Source organism: Labeo rohita, chromosome 19 (assembly GCF_022985175.1).
Source record: "Labeo rohita strain BAU-BD-2019 chromosome 19, IGBB_LRoh.1.0, whole genome shotgun sequence".
In the NCBI taxonomy this organism is placed as follows: domain Eukaryota; kingdom Metazoa; phylum Chordata; class Actinopteri; order Cypriniformes; family Cyprinidae; genus Labeo; species Labeo rohita.
The window spans coordinates 10,363,973-10,386,499 of NC_066887.1; the positions used below are offsets into that span (position 1 = coordinate 10,363,973).

The following is a 22,527-nucleotide window of genomic DNA, read 5'->3' on the forward strand; positions in this document are numbered from 1 at the left end:
AGCCTACATCGGATGAATGAATTGCTGAGGTGTCCTTAACTCTTAATTTATTCTTCATACACCTTGCATGCAGGCAGAAATTCTATGAAGCAGAAGTCAATATTTATCCTTGAGGGCTGGGTGCGCAGGCCACTCCTTATCACACACTCCAGCGGCCATCTGCACCCGACTCCGCCCTGAGAACACGGATCTGACAGACAGGAAGACAAACGCACCAGCACAGGACTGTTACTGATTTGACCGGACTCCCGTAAGAGGGGGAGGAAAATTCAGTGGGATTGCGTAGAATACTACCGTAACTCTGTTTGACATAATCAAACAATAGAGCACTTAGAGGTTAATAAGGCAAACAGGCCCTGAAAGAGAAAGAGAGAGAGTGGTCGTTATACCCCATCAAGGCTCTACAGTGCGACCATTTCATTTAAAAACGTCTATGAAAAAACTATTAAGGAGATCAGCATATTTGTTTGCGATCGAAGGTTTGTACTTACAATGTGTTTGAGCGTTGAGTCTAATGTATTACTGACAAATTGATTCCTTGAACACAATGTTAATCAGAATCCCCTCACTCCTCAAAACACCGCATTTTGTTCAATGATGTCCTGCAAGCTCACGAATCCTCTCATTATAAAAAAGTGCACAGGGTGTAAATAAGAGATTCCTTGTACAGTGTAGAGAGCTTCATTGATTATAATGGAATTTCGTGAGATCATGATGAAGATGGGTGACAGCTTTTAATGATTTTGCAAGGAGTTTGCAAATGTGATTGCTTTAATTTAACAGTAGCAATATACAAGTTAATATTAAGTGACTTACATTGCCTAACTATAATGCTATTGTCTGATTTCGCTGTATTTTGTCAACGAAAATAGTTTCCAAGAAAGTCACAGCTGAAAGTTTTTGGTTACACTTTATTTTGATAGTCTACTTTAGATACTAACTATTAAGTATTTTGCAACTACATGTCAACTAATTCTCATTAATTTGTCACCTACTGGCAGTTTTAGTTTCATTTTTAAAGTATAATTTAAGTTAAAGGGGTCATCGGATGCCCATTTTCCACAAGTTGATATGATTCTTTAGGGTCTTAATGAAAAGTCTATAATATACTTTGGTTAAAAATTCTCAATAGTTGTGTAAAATAACACCCTTTTTACCTTACCAAAATCAGCTCTGCAAAAATCATCTCATTCTGGTCGAGGCTGCTTTAAATGCAAATGAGCTCTGTTCGCCCCGCCCCTCTCTTCTCTCTGTGGAGTGACGAGCCTGTTTATTTTAGCTACATTTAGCTGCGTTTAGGCGCTAAACTTGCTAACTAGCACATTATTAGGAAATGTGATTGCAAAGATTCATAAAAAAAACCCTTATACTGTAGTTTTAGCATGAAAAAGTGGTAGTAGGTTGGACTGTTAGAACTGATCTGAGGTAAGACGCTCATGTCAATCAACTATCGTAGGAGCGGCCTCGGTTTGACGCCACAATGACAGGCATCTGAGAATGGCTTGATTTGAAAAAGGGGATATTATTTTTACAGATTAATTAAAAACCACTGCATGGATTTTTATCATTATAGGGTAGATTTGTACATACACTGCCAACACACATTAACGTTCAAACAACATGTAAAAGTGAACTTAGCATCCGATGACCCCTTTAAGGCAAGACACTGCAGGTAAATAGGGTAAAAAAAAAATTAACTAATAGTTAATCACCTTATTTACCAGGTTGATTGATTACATTGATAATTTCAAACATTTTTTTGTATTACTTTTCTAAAATGTTAGGTTTAAATATGCCAATGATGCATATTTAATGAAATATGCACTCATTTGCATACATTTCTAGTACAAAAAAGTCAAATGTTTCTACAGAGGGAATTTTGGGTATCTCATTTTGTCACTACATAATTCAGAAAAAACTTCAACAGAGAGAAAACAATAGATGTTTTGTAATTTTTGGAGGAATAAAATGTTATATAAAATCAAGCAAATGATATGTGAACAAATCCCTCTGTAAAAACCTTATGGATAGGAATAAAAATGTAAGGTTTGGTGTGTGTAAGCGCTACTGAAGTGGAGATTTATGGCTCAGTGTAGGAGAAAAAAAAAGTCATTTTTGAGAAAACGGCTTTTAAAAATATGTATTGTAATTGACAGAATTTGTGTAAGTGTAACTGACACTTAACAGTGTCTTTTTTCTTCACTAGTCTGAAAAAACACTTTTTGAAAAATCTCAAACTTGACAGGTGCATGAAAAAACTGTTTTAAACTGCTTAAACTATTTAATGTCTATTAATGTGTTAAATTTTAATATTTAACACATTAATCTCAACATGAATTTATTCATTTTATCACGCTCATGCCGCCTCTGAGCCTCATTAAACACCTGAAAATACACCCAGCCACTTTTTGTTCTAATGTGTCACCATTAATTTTAATATTGATTCATATGACTGGTATGCCTGAGCAGAGGGGAAAACAGAGAAGTTGTTTTTTCTTATAATTGTGCAATTTAACCTAGGAATTGCAAGAATAAAGTCAGAATATTGAAATATAAACTCTATCATTGTTTTATTATTATTCTTTTATTCCATGGGTTCATAGACTGCTACTTGAAAACTGCTATTACAAGTGGAAAAAAATGCCACTGTAAATCAATTTGAGTCAAACATCTAATATTTTGATCAAAAGGTTACCTATGCAACTCTTTTTATTTATTTATTTATTTATTTTAAATAACTAAAATTATATTTTAAAAACGAAACTACAGCTTCTAGTAGGTGGCAGCAAGTCACTGATTTGATCACCGAATCATTCATTCAACTGATTTGTTTTAATGGCTGATTCATTCATGAAGTAAGTGGAATGCTGCGTCCCAATGTGCCTACTTATACTACGCCCTTAAGTTATGTACTCTTTTGGTGAAGAAAAAGTACACACTTTTGAGTGTGTAGTAGAAACGTAGGCAAGCTTTGGCACATACTATCAGGTCACACAACTGTGTCTTTAACCTGTAAAACTGGCAACAGTAAACAGTAAAACTTGTTACAGTTAACATCCTCCACACAGAAAAGAAGTAGCACGTTGATCTGCCAGTCGTGGCTCTTTCATGAGTTCAAAGTTAATGACCAAACGGTTGTTTAGAAAACATCACATTGCTGTTGCAGATGAAATATAACACAGACAACATTAAATAAACATTTTTTTACCAGGTTAAATGTTGATTATTAGTAACTCAAACCCTTTTTTCTAAACTTCTCTACCTAACAAAGACTATAGAACACCCAAGACTTTTCACTCGTACCTTATTTACGTTATTTATCGTACTTATCGTACGTACTTATTGTACGTTTTTTTTTTTAATGAAAATCCAAAACTATTATCTGTTGAATATGTTGTTAATTTTCTTATATTGAATAAAAAATTCTTCATTCATAAGCAAAAATGGCTTAATTCTCCTGTCTTTTCTCCTTTTTCTTGCTAAACTTGATTCTCTTGTTTCATCTACTTACAAATACCAAAAGGAGTGGCAGATTTTTGTTGCATTATGACAACTTTTCTAAAAGGATGTAATTTATTTTTATACTGTTTTTTTAATTTCTGTATGGATAATGCCAATTTGATGTACGCAAATCCAGAATATTAATTTTCTGTCTTTTTGTCTATGATTGTTCCTTGTGGGAATTTATCAAAGTCTAATTTCCTTGTTTGTGTACGTTTCTTTGTTTTTTACAAGTTCTGCAATAAAAATAAACAATAAAAAGTTTTGAATAGGGAAAAACTGCAACGCTCATTATGGCCACAAAGCCCCGCCTTCTTAATGAAAGAGCCAATCAATAATTAGTCAAAGCGTCACTGCAGCTGCCGTTAGAAGTCCCCGTTGCTATAGAAACAGTCAGGCGTTCAGTACTGCGCATGCGCACTAGCCCTAAATATATTAACACTTGCTCTGAAAATAAAAGTTAATTTGAGAAAACACTACACGTTCCAGTGAATTTGGTAACGTTTATTAATTTACATGTAGAAAAACACCTTACATTTCTGAATGTGCCTTTTATTGTGTTTATGCGGCGCTCTGACACATAGACATCTCTCCGACAATCATAGAAAAAAAAAAAACATTAGACTTGTATCAAAATAAAATCATGGGAAAATAGTGAATCCAACAAAAGAAAAAGAAAATCGAGTCCCACAAGAGACAATGGCCACTGTTTTCACAGAAAACACCTGAATACGTTTGGCCTTGATAGTGGTTTGTAGCCCAGGTTAGGCTCAGTTGAACACTGATAGAGCAGGACAGACCCACACGAGTCAGCATGAGAACATGAACGCACAGCAAATCAAACCAGAGCATCAACATCAAGTAGCAAATCATCACTAAATCTCCTGATTGTCACACTACACAGAACGACAGCTGATATTTCTTTAAGCAGGCTAGGATCACTTTCCATCACAACGTGTCAATTCAAGTATTCAAACGGGACTTCAAAAATGCTGTATTTTGTGCCCAGATGCAAAAGGTAATAGCTCTGAGGGGCATAAAGTGAACATAATGCCAATTCATGGATACGTTTCAGGATTTCTGAAACTAAAACTCGTGGACTGAAAAAAGAAGGACCATGTGTGAGGCACTTTTCATGCCAACTGACCGAAAACTTGGAAATTTGAAAGCATCTACACATTTCATTGAAGTATGGTTTCTCCCTCTTCAATAGAAACCTGAAAATAAAACATTAGACAGTACGGCAACTTCAGAGGGACTGAATTCAACCTTAAAATAAAATTTCTGTGCTGTAAGTATCCATTTCATTATGCAACTGATGTGCAAATTATAATTTAGAAAACTGCACATCCAGTATCTTTTGGCCATCAGGAAGGAGAAGCTTAAGTAACTGTAGACCACTGGCTGAAGACCATTATTTACACCAAGTCCTAGTGGTTATGTAGTACAATCTTTAGCAGTCAGATCAGTGGTACACAGAATCACAATAAAAAATATACACATCTCAGTCACCATCTCCAGGAATCGCTATTTACACCGCAAAGTCAAGTAATGGGTTTAGTCACTGTTTGACTTCTCATGGAGGATCTCGGATCTTCTCACAGCTTTCCAGATGTGTAAAATGGAGAAGAAACTAATGTTCAGATCCTGATGAAGCAGCTGTACAGTCGGAGAAAGCAGGTGGGATTGTGCGGTCACAGACGCAAACATCCCCTGATTCAGTCACTGTACACGGGGCTCGTTTTGAGCCCTGTTGCCCACTAGTGGAGAGTTTGTGGAACAGCAGTTTTCAGTGCGTTAGTGTCCGTGCTGGGGAGGAAGTGGTGGTCCGTTTACACCGGGGTGGTAAAACGCACAGTTGTTTTCATACCGACAATTTCCCTTCATCATGAAATGGCGACACACTGGTCTCTTCGACATGTCTGAAATGAAACAAGAAGTTATTTACATGCTCATTTACAAGCTTATTTTAATAGAAAGTTAAATCTGTTTTTGAATTAAAACTTACCGCCCATGTTGTTATGTCCCCCACGTGGTCCTCCGCGTCCCCCTCGTCCTCTGAAGCCCGGATCTCCTCCTCTTCCTCTCCCCCGGTGGAAGTGTCCTCCTCGGTGTGGGCCTCCTCTCATGGAGTCGTCGCCCCAGTAGTTGCCGTTGTCCGCTCCGCGGCCCTGTGGACCGGGCGGGGGGCCCATCATGCGCGGGCCGCCGGCGTTGAAGGGTGGGCCGTGGCCGTGAGGAGGAGGAGGATGGTTGAAATGTGGTCCAGGCGGCTTGTTTGGAGGGAAACCTCCATTCATGGGCATCGGCATGTTGTTCATGTTCATGCCGGGGCCGGGGCCGTGGCCAAGCAGACCCGTGTTCACTACGAAGTGAAAGACCAAGAGAACATTAAATATGCTGCTTAACCTTCGGGGAGTTTTTCCTCAACATTGCAGTGTTATGGTCAACTAACACTAATAATTAAAGGCTTTAGTTTATCGAAATAAATCAGAAATAAAATATTTAATATTTATATATATTAAATAACACGCAAACATACGAAAGCTAATAAAAAAAACAACAACAAAACAAGCACATTACAAAATTACAAACACAAAAAAAAAAGCTGAGAATAAAATGTAAAATATTAAATGATAAACAAACAAAAGCTTAATTAGAAACACTGATTGGCAACGAACTGAAAGTACCAAAATGACAAACTAAAACTGAAATAAAATAATTTAAAGCTAAATAAAAAGCTAATTAAACTAATAAACCAAAATAGAAAGAAAAATAAATAAAATCACAATAAATCAAATATCACAAAACAACTTCATAACATTAATATGTTAATGTTAAATGAATTAAATTATATATAAATAAAAATGAGAATAAAAATAATAAACTAAATATAAAGTACTAAATTATTTAAACTAAAACTGAATTAAAAATAAATTACACCTAAACAAAAACTAGTTAAAGTACTAAAATTATTTCAGCTAAAACTAAAATGAAAATAAATTAAAGATAAATTTAAAAAAACTAATACAATTAATAAACCAAAAAAAAAAAAATTAGTTTTGATAAAGTAGTACATAGTTTTGATTACCTGAATACAAAATAAAATAAAATAAAATAAAAACAACTATTGGAATAGTAAACTAAGTTTAAGTACTAAAATTATTTATAAAAATAAGTAAATAAATAAAATCATAAGTAAAATAAAACCAAAATAGAACATAAAGAACATAAAATTACTAAAAATAATTAGTTTTAATAAAATAATAAATAGTTTTGAGTAGCTGAAATAAATAAAAATAAACAAAACTGAGAATAGGAATAATAAACTAAAGTTGAAGTACTAAAATTATTTAAACTAAAACTGAAATTAAAAATAAATTAAAGCTAAATAAAAAATATATCTAAAAACTTAAAAACCTAATAAAATTACTAAAATAATTAGTTTTAATAAAATAATAAATAGTTTTGATTAGCTTAAATAAACAAAAATAAAATTGAGAACAGAAATAATAAACTAAGTTGAAGTCATAAAATTATTTAAACAAACTGAAATAAAAAAAAATATTAAAGCTAAATAAAAATATATCTAAAAAAAACATTAAAAAAATGAAAACTGAAAATAGAAAAAAAAAGCTAATCAAAAAAATTTATATTACAATTTTATATAAACAATACATATATAATTTTTATATAAAATAACACTGCAACAGCTGAAAGAGAGCAAACACGTACTTGGCGGAGCATTGGCAGGCTGGTTCTGATTCTGGTTCTGGTTTTGTTGCAGGGAGCCCAAAAGCTGCTTGATCTTATCTGAGAAATCAGGCTGTTTGATCAGGTCCTCTGGAGACTGGTTAGATCCCTGAGCACCCTGAAGACAAGACGAGATGCTTAAAAATCAAAGCCTTTGCACGTTCTCATGATAAATAACATGTGGAAATGTATTTTGTCTCACCATAATAGATGTGAGTAGTTCCTGCACATTAACAGCAGGGTTATTGCTGGTAGGTGGGGCGTTGCCTTGCGCCTGAGGGCTGCGGCCGCTGTTGCCCAGACTTCCCATGAGGTTAGCAAGAACAGGAGGCAGCTTGGAGCCTTCATTAGAGCCTGAAGGGCCACCAGAGGCAGCAGCATCAGCAGGCTCCATGTAATTCTCCTCCATACTGCAGTCCTACAACACCACATAATGACAAAGAGGTCAACGACATACCACATCTAATCTGGTAATTAAAGAAAAAAAATGTAAGGGGAAAGCATATAAAAAGGTAAATTGCTGTCTTACCTCATCTAGTGGGATGAGACGAGGAGGCATGGGCTCATACGGCTCAGGGTCTGGCTCATGAGGACTGTCTGGAACACTGCAGAGACAAAAACAAACCATATGTGTCCATTTAAAGCTCCTGAAGACCATATGACATTTACATTTCTAACAAAATTTACTGTGTTTAAAAAAATGTGGTTAATTAATTTGTTCCAGAGTTATTAACGTTAAGTAAACATTTTTTAAAAACATTACAATTTTTTTGTTAAAATAAAAAACTATAATAAATTGATATATTTAATTATATATTTACACCTGGTTTATACATTTACACCTAGTTTCAGAGTTCTTAATTATTAATTTTATTATAATTTTAGGTTTAGTAAATGTATTTATTTATTATTTTTTATCATTGTTTTTCCTTGTCAATGTATATATATATATATATATATATATATATATATATACTTATTTATTTATTTTTTCCTCAAGGATTCAAAGATTTTTAATGTAATATTTATGTTTTATTCTACTTCAGCTTTATTTCAGTTACTGATTTTTTTTTTATAAATACTGTTAGTCTAAAAATCATTTTTATATTTATGGTTATTTTACTTATTTTTTTATTTAAATAAATTAATTAATAGTAATTTATTTCTAGTAATTTAGTCTTGGCACTAAAATTACTGGAAATAAAAAAAAAAAAAAACTGACATATTAATAACATTTTGTTAATTAAAATAACCTTGCAAAAACAGATGATAATCTAGGAATGAACAAACGAATGAATGAATGAATAAATAAATACTAATTTATTTTTTTATTTAATTTAAATTTTATTTAATTTTCGTCTGGCCACTAAAATTACAAAAAAAAATTAAATTTAAATTTAAAAATTAAAAACAAAAACTGAAGTATTACAAACATTTTGTTAATTAAAATAAACCTGAAAGAACAGATAATAACCTAGGAATGAATGAATGAATGAATGAATAAATAAATAAATAAATAAATAAATAAATACTAATTTATTTCCAGTAATTTTAGTCTTGCCACTAAAATTACCGGAGATATTAAAAACATTTTGTTAATTAAAATAAATAAATAAATATAAATAAATAAATGCATGTCTTGGCTCTAAAATTACTGGAAATAAATAAAAACTAAAACTGAAATAGGAATCAATTAAACCTAAATAGTAATATTTAAAAAAATAAAAACTGACTAAAGAGCATAAAAGAATATAAAAAGAATATATATATATATATATATATATATATATATATATATATATATATATATATATATATATATATATATATATATATATATATATATATATATATCAACAAACAAAAAATATATATATATAAAAAACTACTTATTTTTATTTAAAAAAATGATAACAGCATACAAATAATACTAAAACACCAATAATTTGTGTATATTATTCTGAGTAGTAAACTATATCATGGCCCACTTTTAACAATCCATTCAAATCCAAATGGATTCCTAGCCTACATCATGTGGGGTTTTATATGCCATATTGTGGGCATTTAATACATTGCAATTGTTGTTTCATGCTTTTAACAATCACTAAACATGACACACTACAAGAGAAAATGCATCAAAGCATTGTCCTACCTCTCTTTGCTGAGGAAGATCTCCTGCAGGATGCCCATCTCTCGGTCTCTCTGGATCATCTTCTCTCTGCTGCTGGAACCAGGCATGACCAGGCTGCCTACGAGGGTCAAAGGTCGCGGAGGAGTCCAGGGCACCCTCTCCTCCATGGTGTCGTGAGAAAGACGGCGAGCCATCTCAAACGTCTGCCTGTCCATCATCAGCTCCCGTTTAGCCGCCTCACCAAAGTCCTTAATTTTATTAACGTTTACTGAAGGATAAAGAGAGATGATTATTACACAACACATTTTCATATATTCATCAAAAGATATCTTAAATTTTTAAATGGTAGTCTAAGTGAAGAAACCTCTCTTTACCTCTCTCAGTCTCATCCAGGTCAAAGTAGAAGTACTCTTTGAGATGATCCTCTTCCGCCCACCGAACACTTTTCTTCTTCTTTCCTTTCTTAGTCAGACTCTCCTCCTCACCACGAGGTTCAGACAGAGCATTGGGTTTATCACCTTAAAACACGAAATAAGGAGTTTTAAATTCAGCGCATTCTTTCACACCCTTCAGTGAGGTTGTGGCCAATTTTTATGCAACTGGACTCACCGGTTTCCATAGCTTCGGGGTCCTCGGTGGGCACGGGTGTGCCGGGTTGCTCCAGCTCTTGGTTCTCATGAGGAGGCGTCTGAGATGAGGGCGTCTCAGGGGACGACGGTTTGGCCTGTGTGCCAGAGTATGACTGCGGCCTGCTGTCAAACGGACAGGGCTGTGGAGCACAAGAGAATGAGTTAGGGGATTTGTGATTTTGGACATCTGGGGAAAATAAAGATCCATAGCATAAACACAAATGAGGGTAGCCTTATGTGGCATACCTTGTTAGTGGTTGGGGAAACTGCTTTTGGTTTCTTTTTCTTGATCTTGATGCCAGGCACTGGAGCGGAGTTGAGGGCATCCAAAAATCCAGTGGCTTCCATTGCTAAAAAGAAAGACAGACAGATGGATATTAAGCACCAGTTAAAGGAGAGCTGTTTCAAAGCTTTTTTGCAGATTATCATAATCATATTGCAGATGCTGAATGGGAATACTCACGCTGTGGGGGTATAAGTTTGACTTTGATCTCTTTGGCGGAGTTGGGGGTGGTGTTAAGGGGCTTGTACTTCTTCTCCACTGGTGGTGCATCAGTCGGAGATGTGCTGAATGAACAAAGTCAGAGTTTAATGATTCATTTCAAACTGCATTCAAATTCATTCAAATCATGAAGCAAATGAGGGGGGTTCCTGGATTACATTGTGACTGCTCATTATTTGCAAGAAGGAAGGGGAGCGTCCACTTACCTTGGTCTTTTAAGAACAGCTGGCTTGATGTTGTATTTGTCTCCAAGCTGGGGTGCAGTGGGAGGTTTCTTTACAGGAACTGGAGCTGGACTCTCCACCTCCAAACCTGAAGATACAATGTTTATAGTAGATTTAAAAATGTGTTGACAAGAACATTGAAACCAGGTGTAAATGTAATTGAGACTAAAAAATTAGTGTTTTAAAATAGCGAAAATGATTTAAAAATATGAAAAAAAAAATCAAATCAAATCAAAATAAAATAACCGTAAATGTAAAAGTAATTGTGTGACTAGCAGTGTTTATTTTTAAACAAAAATTTACGGTAAACTTTTATAACTTTTTTGTAACTGAAATAAAGTTGAAATAGAATGAAATAGAAATATAACATAAAAACCCCTAAAATTAAAAACTGAAACAAAAAATGTAAATGTTGCCTTTGCAACTAACTAAATAACAATAATAATAAAAAAAACTTAAATACATTTTAAAAAGTTGAACAGGAATACTAAAATCCCTACACATAAATAAATGAATAAATAAATAAATAAATATTAAAAACTTTAAAACAACATGTAAATGTTACTGAGAAAAAAGCATATATTTTATAAATTATACAGTCATTACTCATTTACAGTGTTCTAAAACAGCTAAAATACTTTAAAACTGTGACTAACAGTGTTTATTTTTTAAAACTAAAAAAGACTGTTTTTAGTAACTGAAATAAATCTGAAATACAATAAAACAAATATAATATAAAAAATTAAAATCCTAAACTAAATAAATTTTAAAAAGTTAAGTAGTAAAAAAAAAAAACCCACCAAAAAAATGATTAAAACTAAAATTACAAAAATGAAAATAAGAACTTTAAAACCATGTGTAAATGTTACTGAGACCAAAAGAATGATATTAATAATAATATAATAATAAATAATATAATAATTTTTAAATATAAACAATAACAATAATGTAATACAATTATATAATAAGTTATATAGTCATTAATCATTTACAGTGTTTTAATATAGCTAAAATATTTTTTATAAATTGAAAAACATTAAATAACCATAAATAAAAAACATGATTTTGTGACTAACAGTGTTTATTTTTAAAGCTAAAACTAATAAAATAGTTTTCGGTAACTGATATAAAGCTACAATAGAATACAACAAACATAACATTTAAAAAAAAAAAAAAAAACTTAAATTGAAAAAAAAATAAATGTTGCTTTTGCAACTAACTGAAATAAGTACTAATAAATAAATAAACAAATAGGAATACAAAAAAATAATAAAAAAGCAAAAATAAATGAATAAACCCTAAAACTAAAATTATATTAAATTGAAAATATAAAAAAAACAAAACCTAATTTAAAACATGAATAAACGCTACAATATTATATAACTACATTAAACTAACACTGGTGACTAACCTGTAGAACGGATCTTTGCGTGACTTGGCGCATAAGCTTTTGGTTTGTCTTTCTTCTTCTCCTCATCTGCTCCCTTTTCTTTGGGCTTCACCTCTGGACGCACTTTTCCATCCTCCTTTTTCCGTTTCTTGTCTAATGGAAAACAGAGTTGGGTTATTTGCCAATAATGGGAACTTCAATTGCCAATAACTCAAGTTAAAAGAGCATTAAGTCTACTTTAACAAAAACCAGAGCGACACCGAAGACAAAGTAAACTACAAAGCCTACCATTGGGAGACGCTCCACTGGAAACACTCTGAGAGCGAATAATAGCCATCCAGCCATCCACCAGCACAGACGCCAGCTTTCTCAGCTCTGAGAAAGAAAAAAAAAAAAAGAGAGTTCAAACAGAAGCCACAAAGTTCAAACCTGAGCTCCAGAAGACAGTGAGTAGACTGTCTGGCATTGATTGATGCAACACGTGCTTCTACCTTCTGTCTCGCCACTCTTGCTCAGATGTTTCACCAGCTTGGCTGTGTTGTTCTAGCAGGAGAGAAAAAGACAAAACAGGTGTTAGAAGACGATGGGAGCATGTGTGTGAGTTTTATAAGCCGAGATGTGGTGAAGTACCTGTTTGAGGTGGTCCACAGTCAGGGGGAGCTTCTGCAGGGTGAGCAGTATGAGCTGCAGCAAGGGGGTGTTGGTGGTGGTCTTTGAGTAGGTGAGCCAAGAGTTCAACAACTTGTAGCCTCCAACTCGAATAAACCTATGTGGAAGAAAATGAGTTAAGCATAACCTTAAAAAAAAATCCTCTTCAACTTTTTAAAAAAAAAAATGACTACTGCTCTTACCGATTAAGCACATCATGTGATTTCGTCTGTAGTAAGATGTTCAGATACATGCATCTGCTGACCATTTTATGCGAGGCCTTCATGAGACTGTTGGAACAAAAGAAAAACAAGTTAGAAAATACTATCAGTTAATGGAATTAACAGCTTTTTAGAAGGTGTACAGATATTAGCATCTCACCTGAAGACTTTAGCAACTCCCTCAAGGCTTCGTAGTTCTCCATCCTTCCCCAGCAGAGCTTCAACTCCTTTCAACACCTCTCTGGGGTCCACCGGGCCCACGGCCATAGCTGCTTACTGACAGAGGGAGAGAAAACTGGGGTTATTCATGTGCTTATGCCACTGGGGAGAAATACGGATGTGGCATGAAAACACCCAATCAATACTGAAATAAGAAGATCATGACACTTGGAGAGCTCACTGGAATAGTACAAGGACAATGTTGAATCTTTCAAAAGTTCCTAGTAATGTACATTTAGCATGGCGACTGTGGATCTGACATAACTTGGAAACAACAAATTGGGAACAAAAACTGATCACATGACTACCAAAGACTTCACAGCACAGCTGCTGTCAACACTTCATGTATGCACTCAAAGAATGAAGAGAAACTTCTAGATGTTTTTGTTTTTCATATTGTACCAAATCAGATGGACATCTTATCAGTTTTCTGGTTCACACTGGATGTGATCTGAACTCATGAATGCAATCATAAAATCAGAACAAGCTGTGCCCATTCTGTTCACAAGAGCAGAAAGTAAAAAGTAATGTCTTCATTAATAAACATATTACTTTAAACAACAGCTGGTTCTCAAACTCACGTTTCAACGTTTAGAAATCTGGCTAACAGATTCCAAAAACTGTTGGAATGCCAAAAACTTAAATATCATACTTTAACTGACTACAAAGAATTCTTCCTGGCAAATAAAATGTTTAATACATGATGCCTGTTTGGCTGTCAATCTTTTCTGGACTACTAGGAAGGGCAGCTGGTACAACTGTTATAGTTTAACAGACTGAATTATACAACGTTCATGTAACCAATCTTCCAGTTTCTAGTATAATTGAATAAGTCTGTCACTTATTTAATTATGAGAAACTCAACTGGAAGATTGGTTATATAAGCACTGTGTAATTCAGTTCATAATCTGAAATGACGAAAGATAAACATAAAAGTGTAATGTTATATTACATGCGTCATGTCACTATCATAAACCCACCTGCTTTTTATATATACACTGTACATTACACAAAGTAAACATCACAGGTACAAAAGGACTTGGTTATGGTACATATAAAATAATATAATTGTTGTGAAAGGTAATGTGCATTCAGATTATATCATTTAAATACAAAGAGTAGGAGTAGAAGAGGGGAAAAAGACAAATTTGTAAAAAGAAGTTTGAGAATGCACTTACAGATAAAAATAGTTTTTACAATTTTATTAGTAATTAAATATTTGTTTTTGTAATGATAACCCTTGTAATTCTTCAGAAGCTCAAATGTAGTACAACTAATATGAGAGGTATTTCAAGACAAACCAGAGAGGCAACAGTAAGAGTGTTCAAATGATGACTGGATTTTCTTGTTTATCAGTAAAGCGCTGTCACACTGGCAGCTGTGAGCACACAGGGACTCTGGCATTAATATAATTTCATCCTTCCTTGTTAGACACTGCTGTGATCCATCTGTCTATTACCTAACATCAATAGATCAAAGATCTTATAATAAAATGAGATGTTGGTAAACAGTTACAAACCAAAACCTTCACAATATAGTATGTATACAAGTTACACTTACATTAGAAAATCAGAAACATTAAAAAAAATTACAAAGACTTCACTCATATACACAATTGTCATTGCTATGGGGTTAATGGACCCCCCTTTAGCTTAAGTGTCTTTTAATTTAACACTTTGATATTTGATGCAATGCACTAATTGTGTACATGTTTTCACATTGTACTTATATTTTAAAATACCTGCATGGAATAATTTCTATAACTTCATCTGTACACCCTACCTACCTCAATCTAACCATATTACCAAACTGTCACTAACCTTATCCACCTTAATGCTGTGCAATACAACATGAATACAATAAGTACAATGCACCAAATAAATACATAATTAAAAATATGTATATACTTTGTTCTGTAAGTACATAATAGTTAAAGACACCTATATAAAGTAAGACAAATGTATTTACTAATTTTAAACAATAACAATGAAATAGTTTCCAAAATAGTTTTTAAAATCTCAGTACATTAACAGTACCTTTTTATTTATGTTTCTATGTTTAAAATATGTTTTATATTTTAGGTAGGTGGGGGAAAAAAATTCACAAAATGATTTTTTTTTAAGTGGCTTTGTGAGTCTATTCCCTCATTATAATTTTTAGTGTTTCACTAAATTTTTCTTTAATATGTAATAATACATATTAAATACATATAACCCCAATAATGTTGTAAATTTTGTCCATATTGTCATATTTATGGCCCAGAAAAAAAAAGTTAAATACATTTTTTAAAAAAATAAAGAATATATGGAGAGGGAAAAAACAGGAAATGAATATATAATGAAGGAAACAGACTCTGGAAGACTTAACTTTTTACCATTTTGTGGATCAGTTTCCAGTTGCAAGAAACTCCTTAAGTTATGTAAATACGTGTAGTATCACTAAGGCTGATGATACACCGGGCAACTTTTTGAGCAATGTTGCCAAACGATGTTGCTTGGGCACTTTCCCATTGAGAATGGGCAACAATACTTCAGATCAATCTTGGGCTCTTTGTCTCACCTGGTTGCCTGTTGACAGTATCACTGCTCAAAAAGTTGCCCCGTGTATCATCAGCCTAAGGCATGGGTGTCAAACTCCAGTCGTGGAGGGCCGCAGGCCTGCAGAGTTCAGATGCAACCCTAATAAAGCACACCTGATCCAACTAATCAAGTCCTTTGGGCTTAATTAAAAACTGCATAGTATGTGTGTTGGAGTAGGGTTGGAACAAAACTCTGCAGGGCTGCGGCCCTCCAGGAACTGAGTTTGACACCCCCGGCCTAAGGGTTAGCTTGTGGGTCTTGCTTAAGTTAGGACTGAGCACAAGACTTTCTAAGATGTATGTCGCCACCATGTGGTTATTTCTAAATATACACATACAGAAACTGTATTTGCCATATTAGTAAAATATGAAATGCAAGTACCAAATATGATCATAATAATAAAATACAGAATCAAGTAGAATATATGGAATAAAAACGATACATCTGAGGAAAAAAAAATGAGATGGACATATGCCAGTGATAATAACATCTGACGTAGTTTAGTCAATTTCAAAGAGACGGGTGAGGGCTAGGGCAGAGTTTTTCTGAGAGAGAGAGAGAGAGAGAGAGAGAGAGAGAGAGAGAGAGAGAGAGAGAGAGAGAGAGAGAGAGAGTCAATCACGTCATTTTTTTTGCCCTGCCCACGCGGAGCAACAGCCGAGTATTTCTCCCTTCAGTTCCTCTCACTACAGCACACTTGACTGGACACCGGCGGGACTAAACAACTAGCTACAGCAGAAAATGAACAACGGGGCGACATGAAATATAAAGATATATACACGGAATGTATATAGATTTTTACGACTGTTAAGCATGCAATTGTTCAGCAACGTTTGAATTCAGGTTCTACATAATTTCCAAGACAGTGATAAAAAGGTCTACTAATGGCTGAATCGAAAAAGTTAGAATTTACTCACTTTTGATCGTGTGAGAAATCAGGTTTTGTCTTACCCGTAACACTGTTGTTGAAGAACTTTTTATAGTCACGGAACACGGAACAATACACACAATTCCTGGAAACGTCACAGTTGTCATAACAAACAAGAAAAAGTCAACAAGATTGTACATTCCCTGGAAAGAATAGATTAACATTGTATCTGTCAAGGTTTTGGATGAAATGCAGATGTGAAGAAACACACTGTTGAACTTTTAAACGTACATTACAGCCTGTCCTGTATAAACACACTTCCTACAAGACCATGTAGCCTTACTTTCACTTTTTAATCGAGTGTAGCACAAAAACTGGCATCTTTAAGCAAACCGCCCAAAGGTTTAGTGTTAGAACTCGTCAACACAAAGCATCCAGTGTTGTTCTCACTAAAGGCCAGTAATATGAATTTATGGTCACGGGGGGATTTGATATGCCATCTGTCGAAGTCTCCCTCTCTCATATAAGCAGCTCGCCGTGAGCTGACAGTGGCTCCCCTGATTGGCTGAAGTCGGAGACAAGCCACGCCCACTATCTTTAACCACTTGTCTTCGTGTACGCGCTGCGCTAGATAGAACGGGTGCCCGGTCGCCATCTTTGAATTCCAACAAGTTTTTAAAAATACAACGGCTACGTCCCCCCGCCTGCCATTTGTCCTGCTCGTTTACAAAGTGCTACTATATTTACCCCGCTAGCGACTCACGGATATTAAGACGATACCTCGAGCTGTATATGGGGATGATGGCGACGCGAGACAGCCGTTCCGAACTACAGTATTTCCCGTAGATCCAGTGAGAAAAACAAAGCCACCATTGCCTCGAGTGATCCGAGCAAAGGACAACCCGTCCGCCATTTTAAAGCAAAATCGACAAGACAAATAATAGCCTATCTACGCACTCGTTAAGCACACAACACAAAAAATGCAATCTTTATAGGCAGACTGCTATGCATTTGTATAAATTATCATTGCCTAGGGAGGTTTATTTCACCAAGCTAGCTCAACGGCATCCAGTTCCGCCAACTAATAAGACCTAACGACATTATTATGAAGAAAATGTTGCTTTTCAGTCTGGTTCGGCTAAATCCACAGGCGCCACTTGGCAATCTTTATGTGTAGATTGCGTTGATTGTTCCAGTGAGCTCTCCTTTGAAAAGAATGCAGTTTATAAAAAGCCCCAATTGAATGCAGTCACTTCCTGGCTCTGCCTATGGCAATCTTTATGTACAGATTGCTTATGATCAGCGATGGCTAGCTTATTATTCGATGATTTATCGTTACTTTCCTAATCATTAGGATTGCTCCGTCTCACACACAAAGAGAAGCAGGGCGTTGAAGCCGCTGCTCTGGCTTTGCGGTGTGAGCTCATCATACACTAGCTAGCTCTGTCTCGCTTTATCTCAGCATGCTGTCTGCTTCTAGAAAGCGTGGCGCAGTTAGGTCGCCCCGCTCGATACAGCTAGGAACTTTTAGTCTCTATTTATATATCTGGAATCATTTTCAACACAGACAACTGGTTAACTGATATTACGTCGTTTCGATTCAAATTGGTTTGAAAGAACACTTACTATTAATACCTCTCCTCTGCGTCTCGGGTTGCTATTAATATATTGTGCTTAACAGCAACAATTTTCAGCTTTTTAACAGTTTAAGACAACGTAAACTGTCATGACTTTAGCATTATTGGCTGAAAAATGGCATAATGGGCGGGATTGTGGTGGCTGAAATTGAGCTTTTCCTTCTTGAACAATCTGGAGCAAAAAAGTAGTAAGCGAATGTCCGTTACTCGAGTAGAAAAATTGAGTTTTTTTGGGCTTTGATCTTCGCACACAGTTGAAAAATCCTCGACGCCAGATCTTCACTGAGACCGACTCAGACCTGAAACGAAACAACAGCACAAAGACACATTAGAGAAAGGCGAATATTTGGCGCCGGAAATCCAGAGAATCATCGAAAGTCGTTTTTGTTGACCAAAACTGATGTGGTAGCCGAACTCTGGGATAAAAATCGTCTTTTAAATCGCAAAAAAAAGCAGACAACCGTCCTCCGATATCACACTTACCTCAGACAAATCCAGGAATGATCTAGAAGGGTGGGACTCGGTATATATAGCTCTGACGTTTTTCGCGTCATCTGGGACTCGTGCGCGCGCTTTCGGGTGTTTCTTCCAACGCAAAATGGAGTTGATGATCACGCGGACTTTCGCGCGCACACTCTCGAAACGACCTTTTTTGTGTTCAAGGACGAGCCCATCCCCCACCCCACTCGGTTTTCCGGAATTTTGCGTGCTTTCTGTACAAAGATATTCATTAAGTAGTTGGAATTTTTTTAATAAAAATGCTGTACGAATTTACTGCACATCACTGTAGAATAAGAATAAGGCACATTCAAGAACTAGCTATTTTCAGAGCTGGGTAGTAACTGATTGCATAATCAAAAATTATGTAATTAGATTAAATTACGTTTTCAAATACTCAGACTACTTCTTATGGATTACATGATTACAAATTATTTACACAATAACAATAAATTATTCAAAATGTATTGATTCTCCCTAATTCCACTTTTTCACATTTTGTTCCTTTCTAAAATAGCCTTCTGCTTATATACGCTCAGAAAGTCTTTAAGTTTTGTAGATATTTACACAGAGATCAGTCATTAGTCAGGTGGCAACAGCAATTTTCTTTAAATTATTACCAGGTATATACAGTATTTCTGTCTTTGAAATGTTTTTGTCTTTCACACACATTAAAATGCACATTCACAAACTTTTTTTTCTCATCTGATCATCTTTCACCTAATATATTTACTTGAAGTACCCCAGAAATTTTCCAAATAATATTTTAATGAATTTTTACATTTGCTTGTTCATTGGTTCTCTGACATTGACATGACATGTAAGTAAACAAATAAAATGTTTCATTTTTTAGTGTTTTATTTTGATTGATTTTTTAAAATAATTTGTTTTAAAGTAACATTTTTACGTTTTACGTTTTTACCATTATTGTTTTTTAAATTATTAGCTTTTATTAAACTCATAAACCACCTGCAGTTTCTTTACAAACTTGACAATGTAATGTTTAACACACTATTTGTTGCTAGTAACAACGAATGGAATATATTTTCTTACTCATTTGCATTTTTCTATCAATATAGTACAAGATTATCCAATTTAAATCAATGTGATAACCGAGATGGGTCAAAAGTAATCTAAAAGTAATCTGAAAGTAGTCAGATTATACCTAAAATGTGTGATTATGTTACTACAATTTTTGTCATGTAATTTGGAATCAGTAACGGATTACAACTTGTAAGTAATCTTAAGGTACATTCAACCTTTTTGTAAGTAAATTACTCTAACGCCGTTATGTTCAAAGTGTGGGTTAAAATGACAAACAGAAAAAGTAAAGAAAGGAAAACACTTTCCCTGGTGAAAAAAAACAGCATATGCTGGTTGGGTAGGTTTTGATGCTGGTTTAAGATGGTCCTTTGCTGGTTCATGCTGGTTGACCAGCAACATGATTACATTGATTGAAATATTTGACTAGGCAAAATGTGTGAATTTATTTAAAATAAAACGTGTGACAACAAATAAACCCGAACTTCCGTCACAGTACACTTTAACCTCTCAACAACTTCCCTTGATACAAAGACAAAATGGCAGCCTCCTTGCAACGCATTGGAATAGTTATCTGCCGCACGTTTCCAGTCATTTTACAGCGAAATATTCAAACACAGGTAGGTTGGTTAAATATAATATATTTTTAACGAATACGTTTTATACAGGATGTATAAATACGTTTGTTGTGGTTACAGTCCAGTCATTAGCGTGCAAATACCTCAACCAACATAAAGGACAATTTTCGCGTTATGTATTGCAGATAATTCGTGATTGGAAAATCACTGCTCCAGTGCTGCGGCAGAATTTTCGTGCTTTATCATCATCATCATCATCATCTTCTTCTGATAACCCTGAATCAGCTGAGACACTGTCTAGATATTCAGACAGACCATGGGAATACTTAGAAAGTGAAGGTAAATATGATTAATTGGATGATTAAATTAAGTAACTGTGGTGAAACAGTGGTTAATGTTGATCAAACCTTTCTCTAGAGTACATTGAGCGCTATGGATCAAAGCCTGTGTGGTCTAACTACAGGAGGAACCATAAGGGGGGCGTCCCTCCTCAAAAGACAAGAAAGACATGCATTGTAAGTAAAACATTTGCTTTGGATTTTTTTTTCTTCAGTCCATTAAATTAATGAGGATGATTGTCTTGTCACAGAGAGGAGATAAGATATGTGGCAACCCTTGTCCCATCTGTCGTGATCCAAACATCATTGTCCATTACAAGGTTTGTTTTTCAATCCTGTCATGTTTTATTTCATGTGGACCATGTAAATATTACACTTTGTTTTAATATACACACTTTTTCTTTGCAGAATGTGAATCTGTTGCAGCAGTTCATCAGTCCTCAAACAGGAATTGTGTATGATCCCACTCGAACCGGTAATGAATTTCTCAGTACACTGAAGTGTCGTATTTCTGATATGCTCACGATCTGATCACCATTTTTCTTTTCATCTTTCTTCAGGTGTATGCATGAAACAACAGAAACTACTTAACAAAGCCATCGAAACAGCTAGAGATTGTGGTAAATTGACTTTTTTTTATTGTTATAAGTGTCAGTGTGCACAAACAAGTGATTTTTTTTTTTTTTAATAGATTTTTGTTTTCCATTGTATGATTTCTTAGGATAGGATGATATTTGGTCAAGATACAACTGTTTGAAAATCTGGAATATGAGGGTGCAAAAAAATCAAAATATTGAGAAAATCACCTTTAAAGTTGTCCAAATGAAGTTCTTAATGCATATTACTAATAAAAAATTAAGTTTTGATATTTACGGTAGGAAGTTTACAAAATATCTTCATGAAACATGATCTTTACTTGATATCCTAATGATTTTTGGCATATATTTGATAATTTTGGACCCATACACTGTATTTTTGGCTATTTCTACAAATATACCCGTGCTACTTATGACTGGTTTTGTGGTCCAGGGTCACAAATGATAAATCTCTCTCTTTTTTTTGTCCCCTCTCCATTTAAGGTTTGCTTTCTGCCCAGTTACCTCATGTTGATTACTCTAAAGAGGACTACTCAAACACTCATGGTGCTGTAGCACCAACCCCTGCCCCATTTTCTCTCAGCTCTGGAGAACTGTGGTACCCATGGTATGGTAGTATAAAACCAGATGAGCGAGAACTTGCAAGAGTGAAGCGGATATACAAAGACTACCTGAAATCAGATGTTTAAACCTTGTTGTAATAGACCTTAGTCAGAGCAGATAGCATTTATTTTACATGAATCAGTGAAGGATAGACTTACAGGCTTTACAGTCCTAGATTACAAGTCATTTTTAAAACTCTTACTGCATTTTGTCTAATATAAGATAGCTGATGAGCTGAAAAATAGGTATGTTGTTAAACAGCAGTACAACCCATTTAATGCACTGTACTTTTTGTTTTCATTCCTACCCTGACTAAGGTCTGTTGAAAGAGTGGTTGTAATTTCACATTTGGATGTTACATCCAAATTATGTATCTGTAACATTACCTAAAATAAGCAAGAAGAAAATGTACATTTTCTGTTTGTGTTGTTACATTTTGTCTGTGCAAGTCAAAGGTAATATAAAAAACCTGAAATAAAAGCTCTAAAAACTCAACTTTGTTGCAAAAAGTATTTATTTGCTTTTCCATCATATTTGGATGCATACTTTATATTCAAACCAAGTTAGTCAA

General features: G+C 34.5%; 2 protein-coding genes across 3 annotated transcripts; one reads left to right on the forward strand and one right to left on the reverse strand.

Annotated features, from left to right (window-relative positions):
• Positions 1-3,990: 3,990 nt before the first annotated feature.
• ppp1r10 (protein phosphatase 1, regulatory subunit 10) lies at positions 3,991-18,808 on the reverse strand. Of its 2 annotated transcripts, none has more exons than XM_051136502.1 (18): positions 18,292-18,808; positions 13,160-13,275; positions 12,982-13,068; positions 12,761-12,896; positions 12,622-12,673; positions 12,419-12,505; positions 12,152-12,283; positions 10,723-10,828; positions 10,478-10,581; positions 10,261-10,364; positions 9,995-10,154; positions 9,760-9,903; positions 9,407-9,653; positions 7,784-7,859; positions 7,457-7,672; positions 7,237-7,372; positions 5,510-5,866; positions 3,991-5,423 (listed from the first exon to the last, which is right to left on the reverse strand). In XM_051136502.1, exons 2-18 carry the CDS (start codon positions 13,264-13,266, stop codon positions 5,299-5,301), a joined length of 2,376 nt encoding a protein of 791 aa, XP_050992459.1. In that variant the 5' UTR covers positions 13,267-13,275; positions 18,292-18,808; the 3' UTR covers positions 3,991-5,298. The 2 variants fall into 2 exon arrangements, with proteins under 2 accessions (XP_050992459.1, XP_050992460.1); XM_051136503.1 differs by having other exon boundaries at positions 16,749-18,808.
• Positions 18,809-20,341: 1,533 nt separating this feature from the next.
• Positions 20,342-22,235, forward strand: mrps18b (mitochondrial ribosomal protein S18B). Its single transcript, XM_051136510.1, has 7 exons — positions 20,342-20,461; positions 20,605-20,758; positions 20,837-20,934; positions 21,009-21,077; positions 21,166-21,232; positions 21,318-21,377; positions 21,837-22,235. Exons 1-7 carry the CDS (start codon positions 20,381-20,383, stop codon positions 22,040-22,042), a joined length of 735 nt encoding a protein of 244 aa, XP_050992467.1. The 5' UTR covers positions 20,342-20,380; the 3' UTR covers positions 22,043-22,235.
• The last annotated feature ends 292 nt before the right edge of the window (positions 22,236-22,527 follow it).

Bases quoted from the DNA above. Each gene is read 5' to 3' on its own strand.
- mrps18b (XM_051136510.1), top strand. From the start codon at position 20,381: ATGGCAGCCTCCTTGCAACGCATTGGAATAGTTATCTGCCGCACGTTT. The intron at 20,935-21,008 runs GTAAGTAAAACA...GTCTTGTCACAG, and splicing joins AGACAAGAAAGACATGCATT to AGAGGAGATAAGATATGTGG. The intron at 21,233-21,317 runs GTAATGAATTTC...ATCTTTCTTCAG, and splicing joins GTATGATCCCACTCGAACCG to GTGTATGCATGAAACAACAG.
- ppp1r10 (XM_051136502.1), bottom strand. From the start codon at position 13,266: ATGGCCGTGGGCCCGGTGGACCCCAGAGAGGTGTTGAAAGGAGTTGAA. The intron at 10,155-10,260 runs GTATGCCACATA...TGTGCTCCACAG, and splicing joins TTTCCCCAACCACTAACAAG to CCCTGTCCGTTTGACAGCAG. The intron at 7,673-7,783 runs GTAAGACAGCAA...GTGGTGTTGTAG, and splicing joins GTCTCATCCCACTAGATGAG to GACTGCAGTATGGAGGAGAA.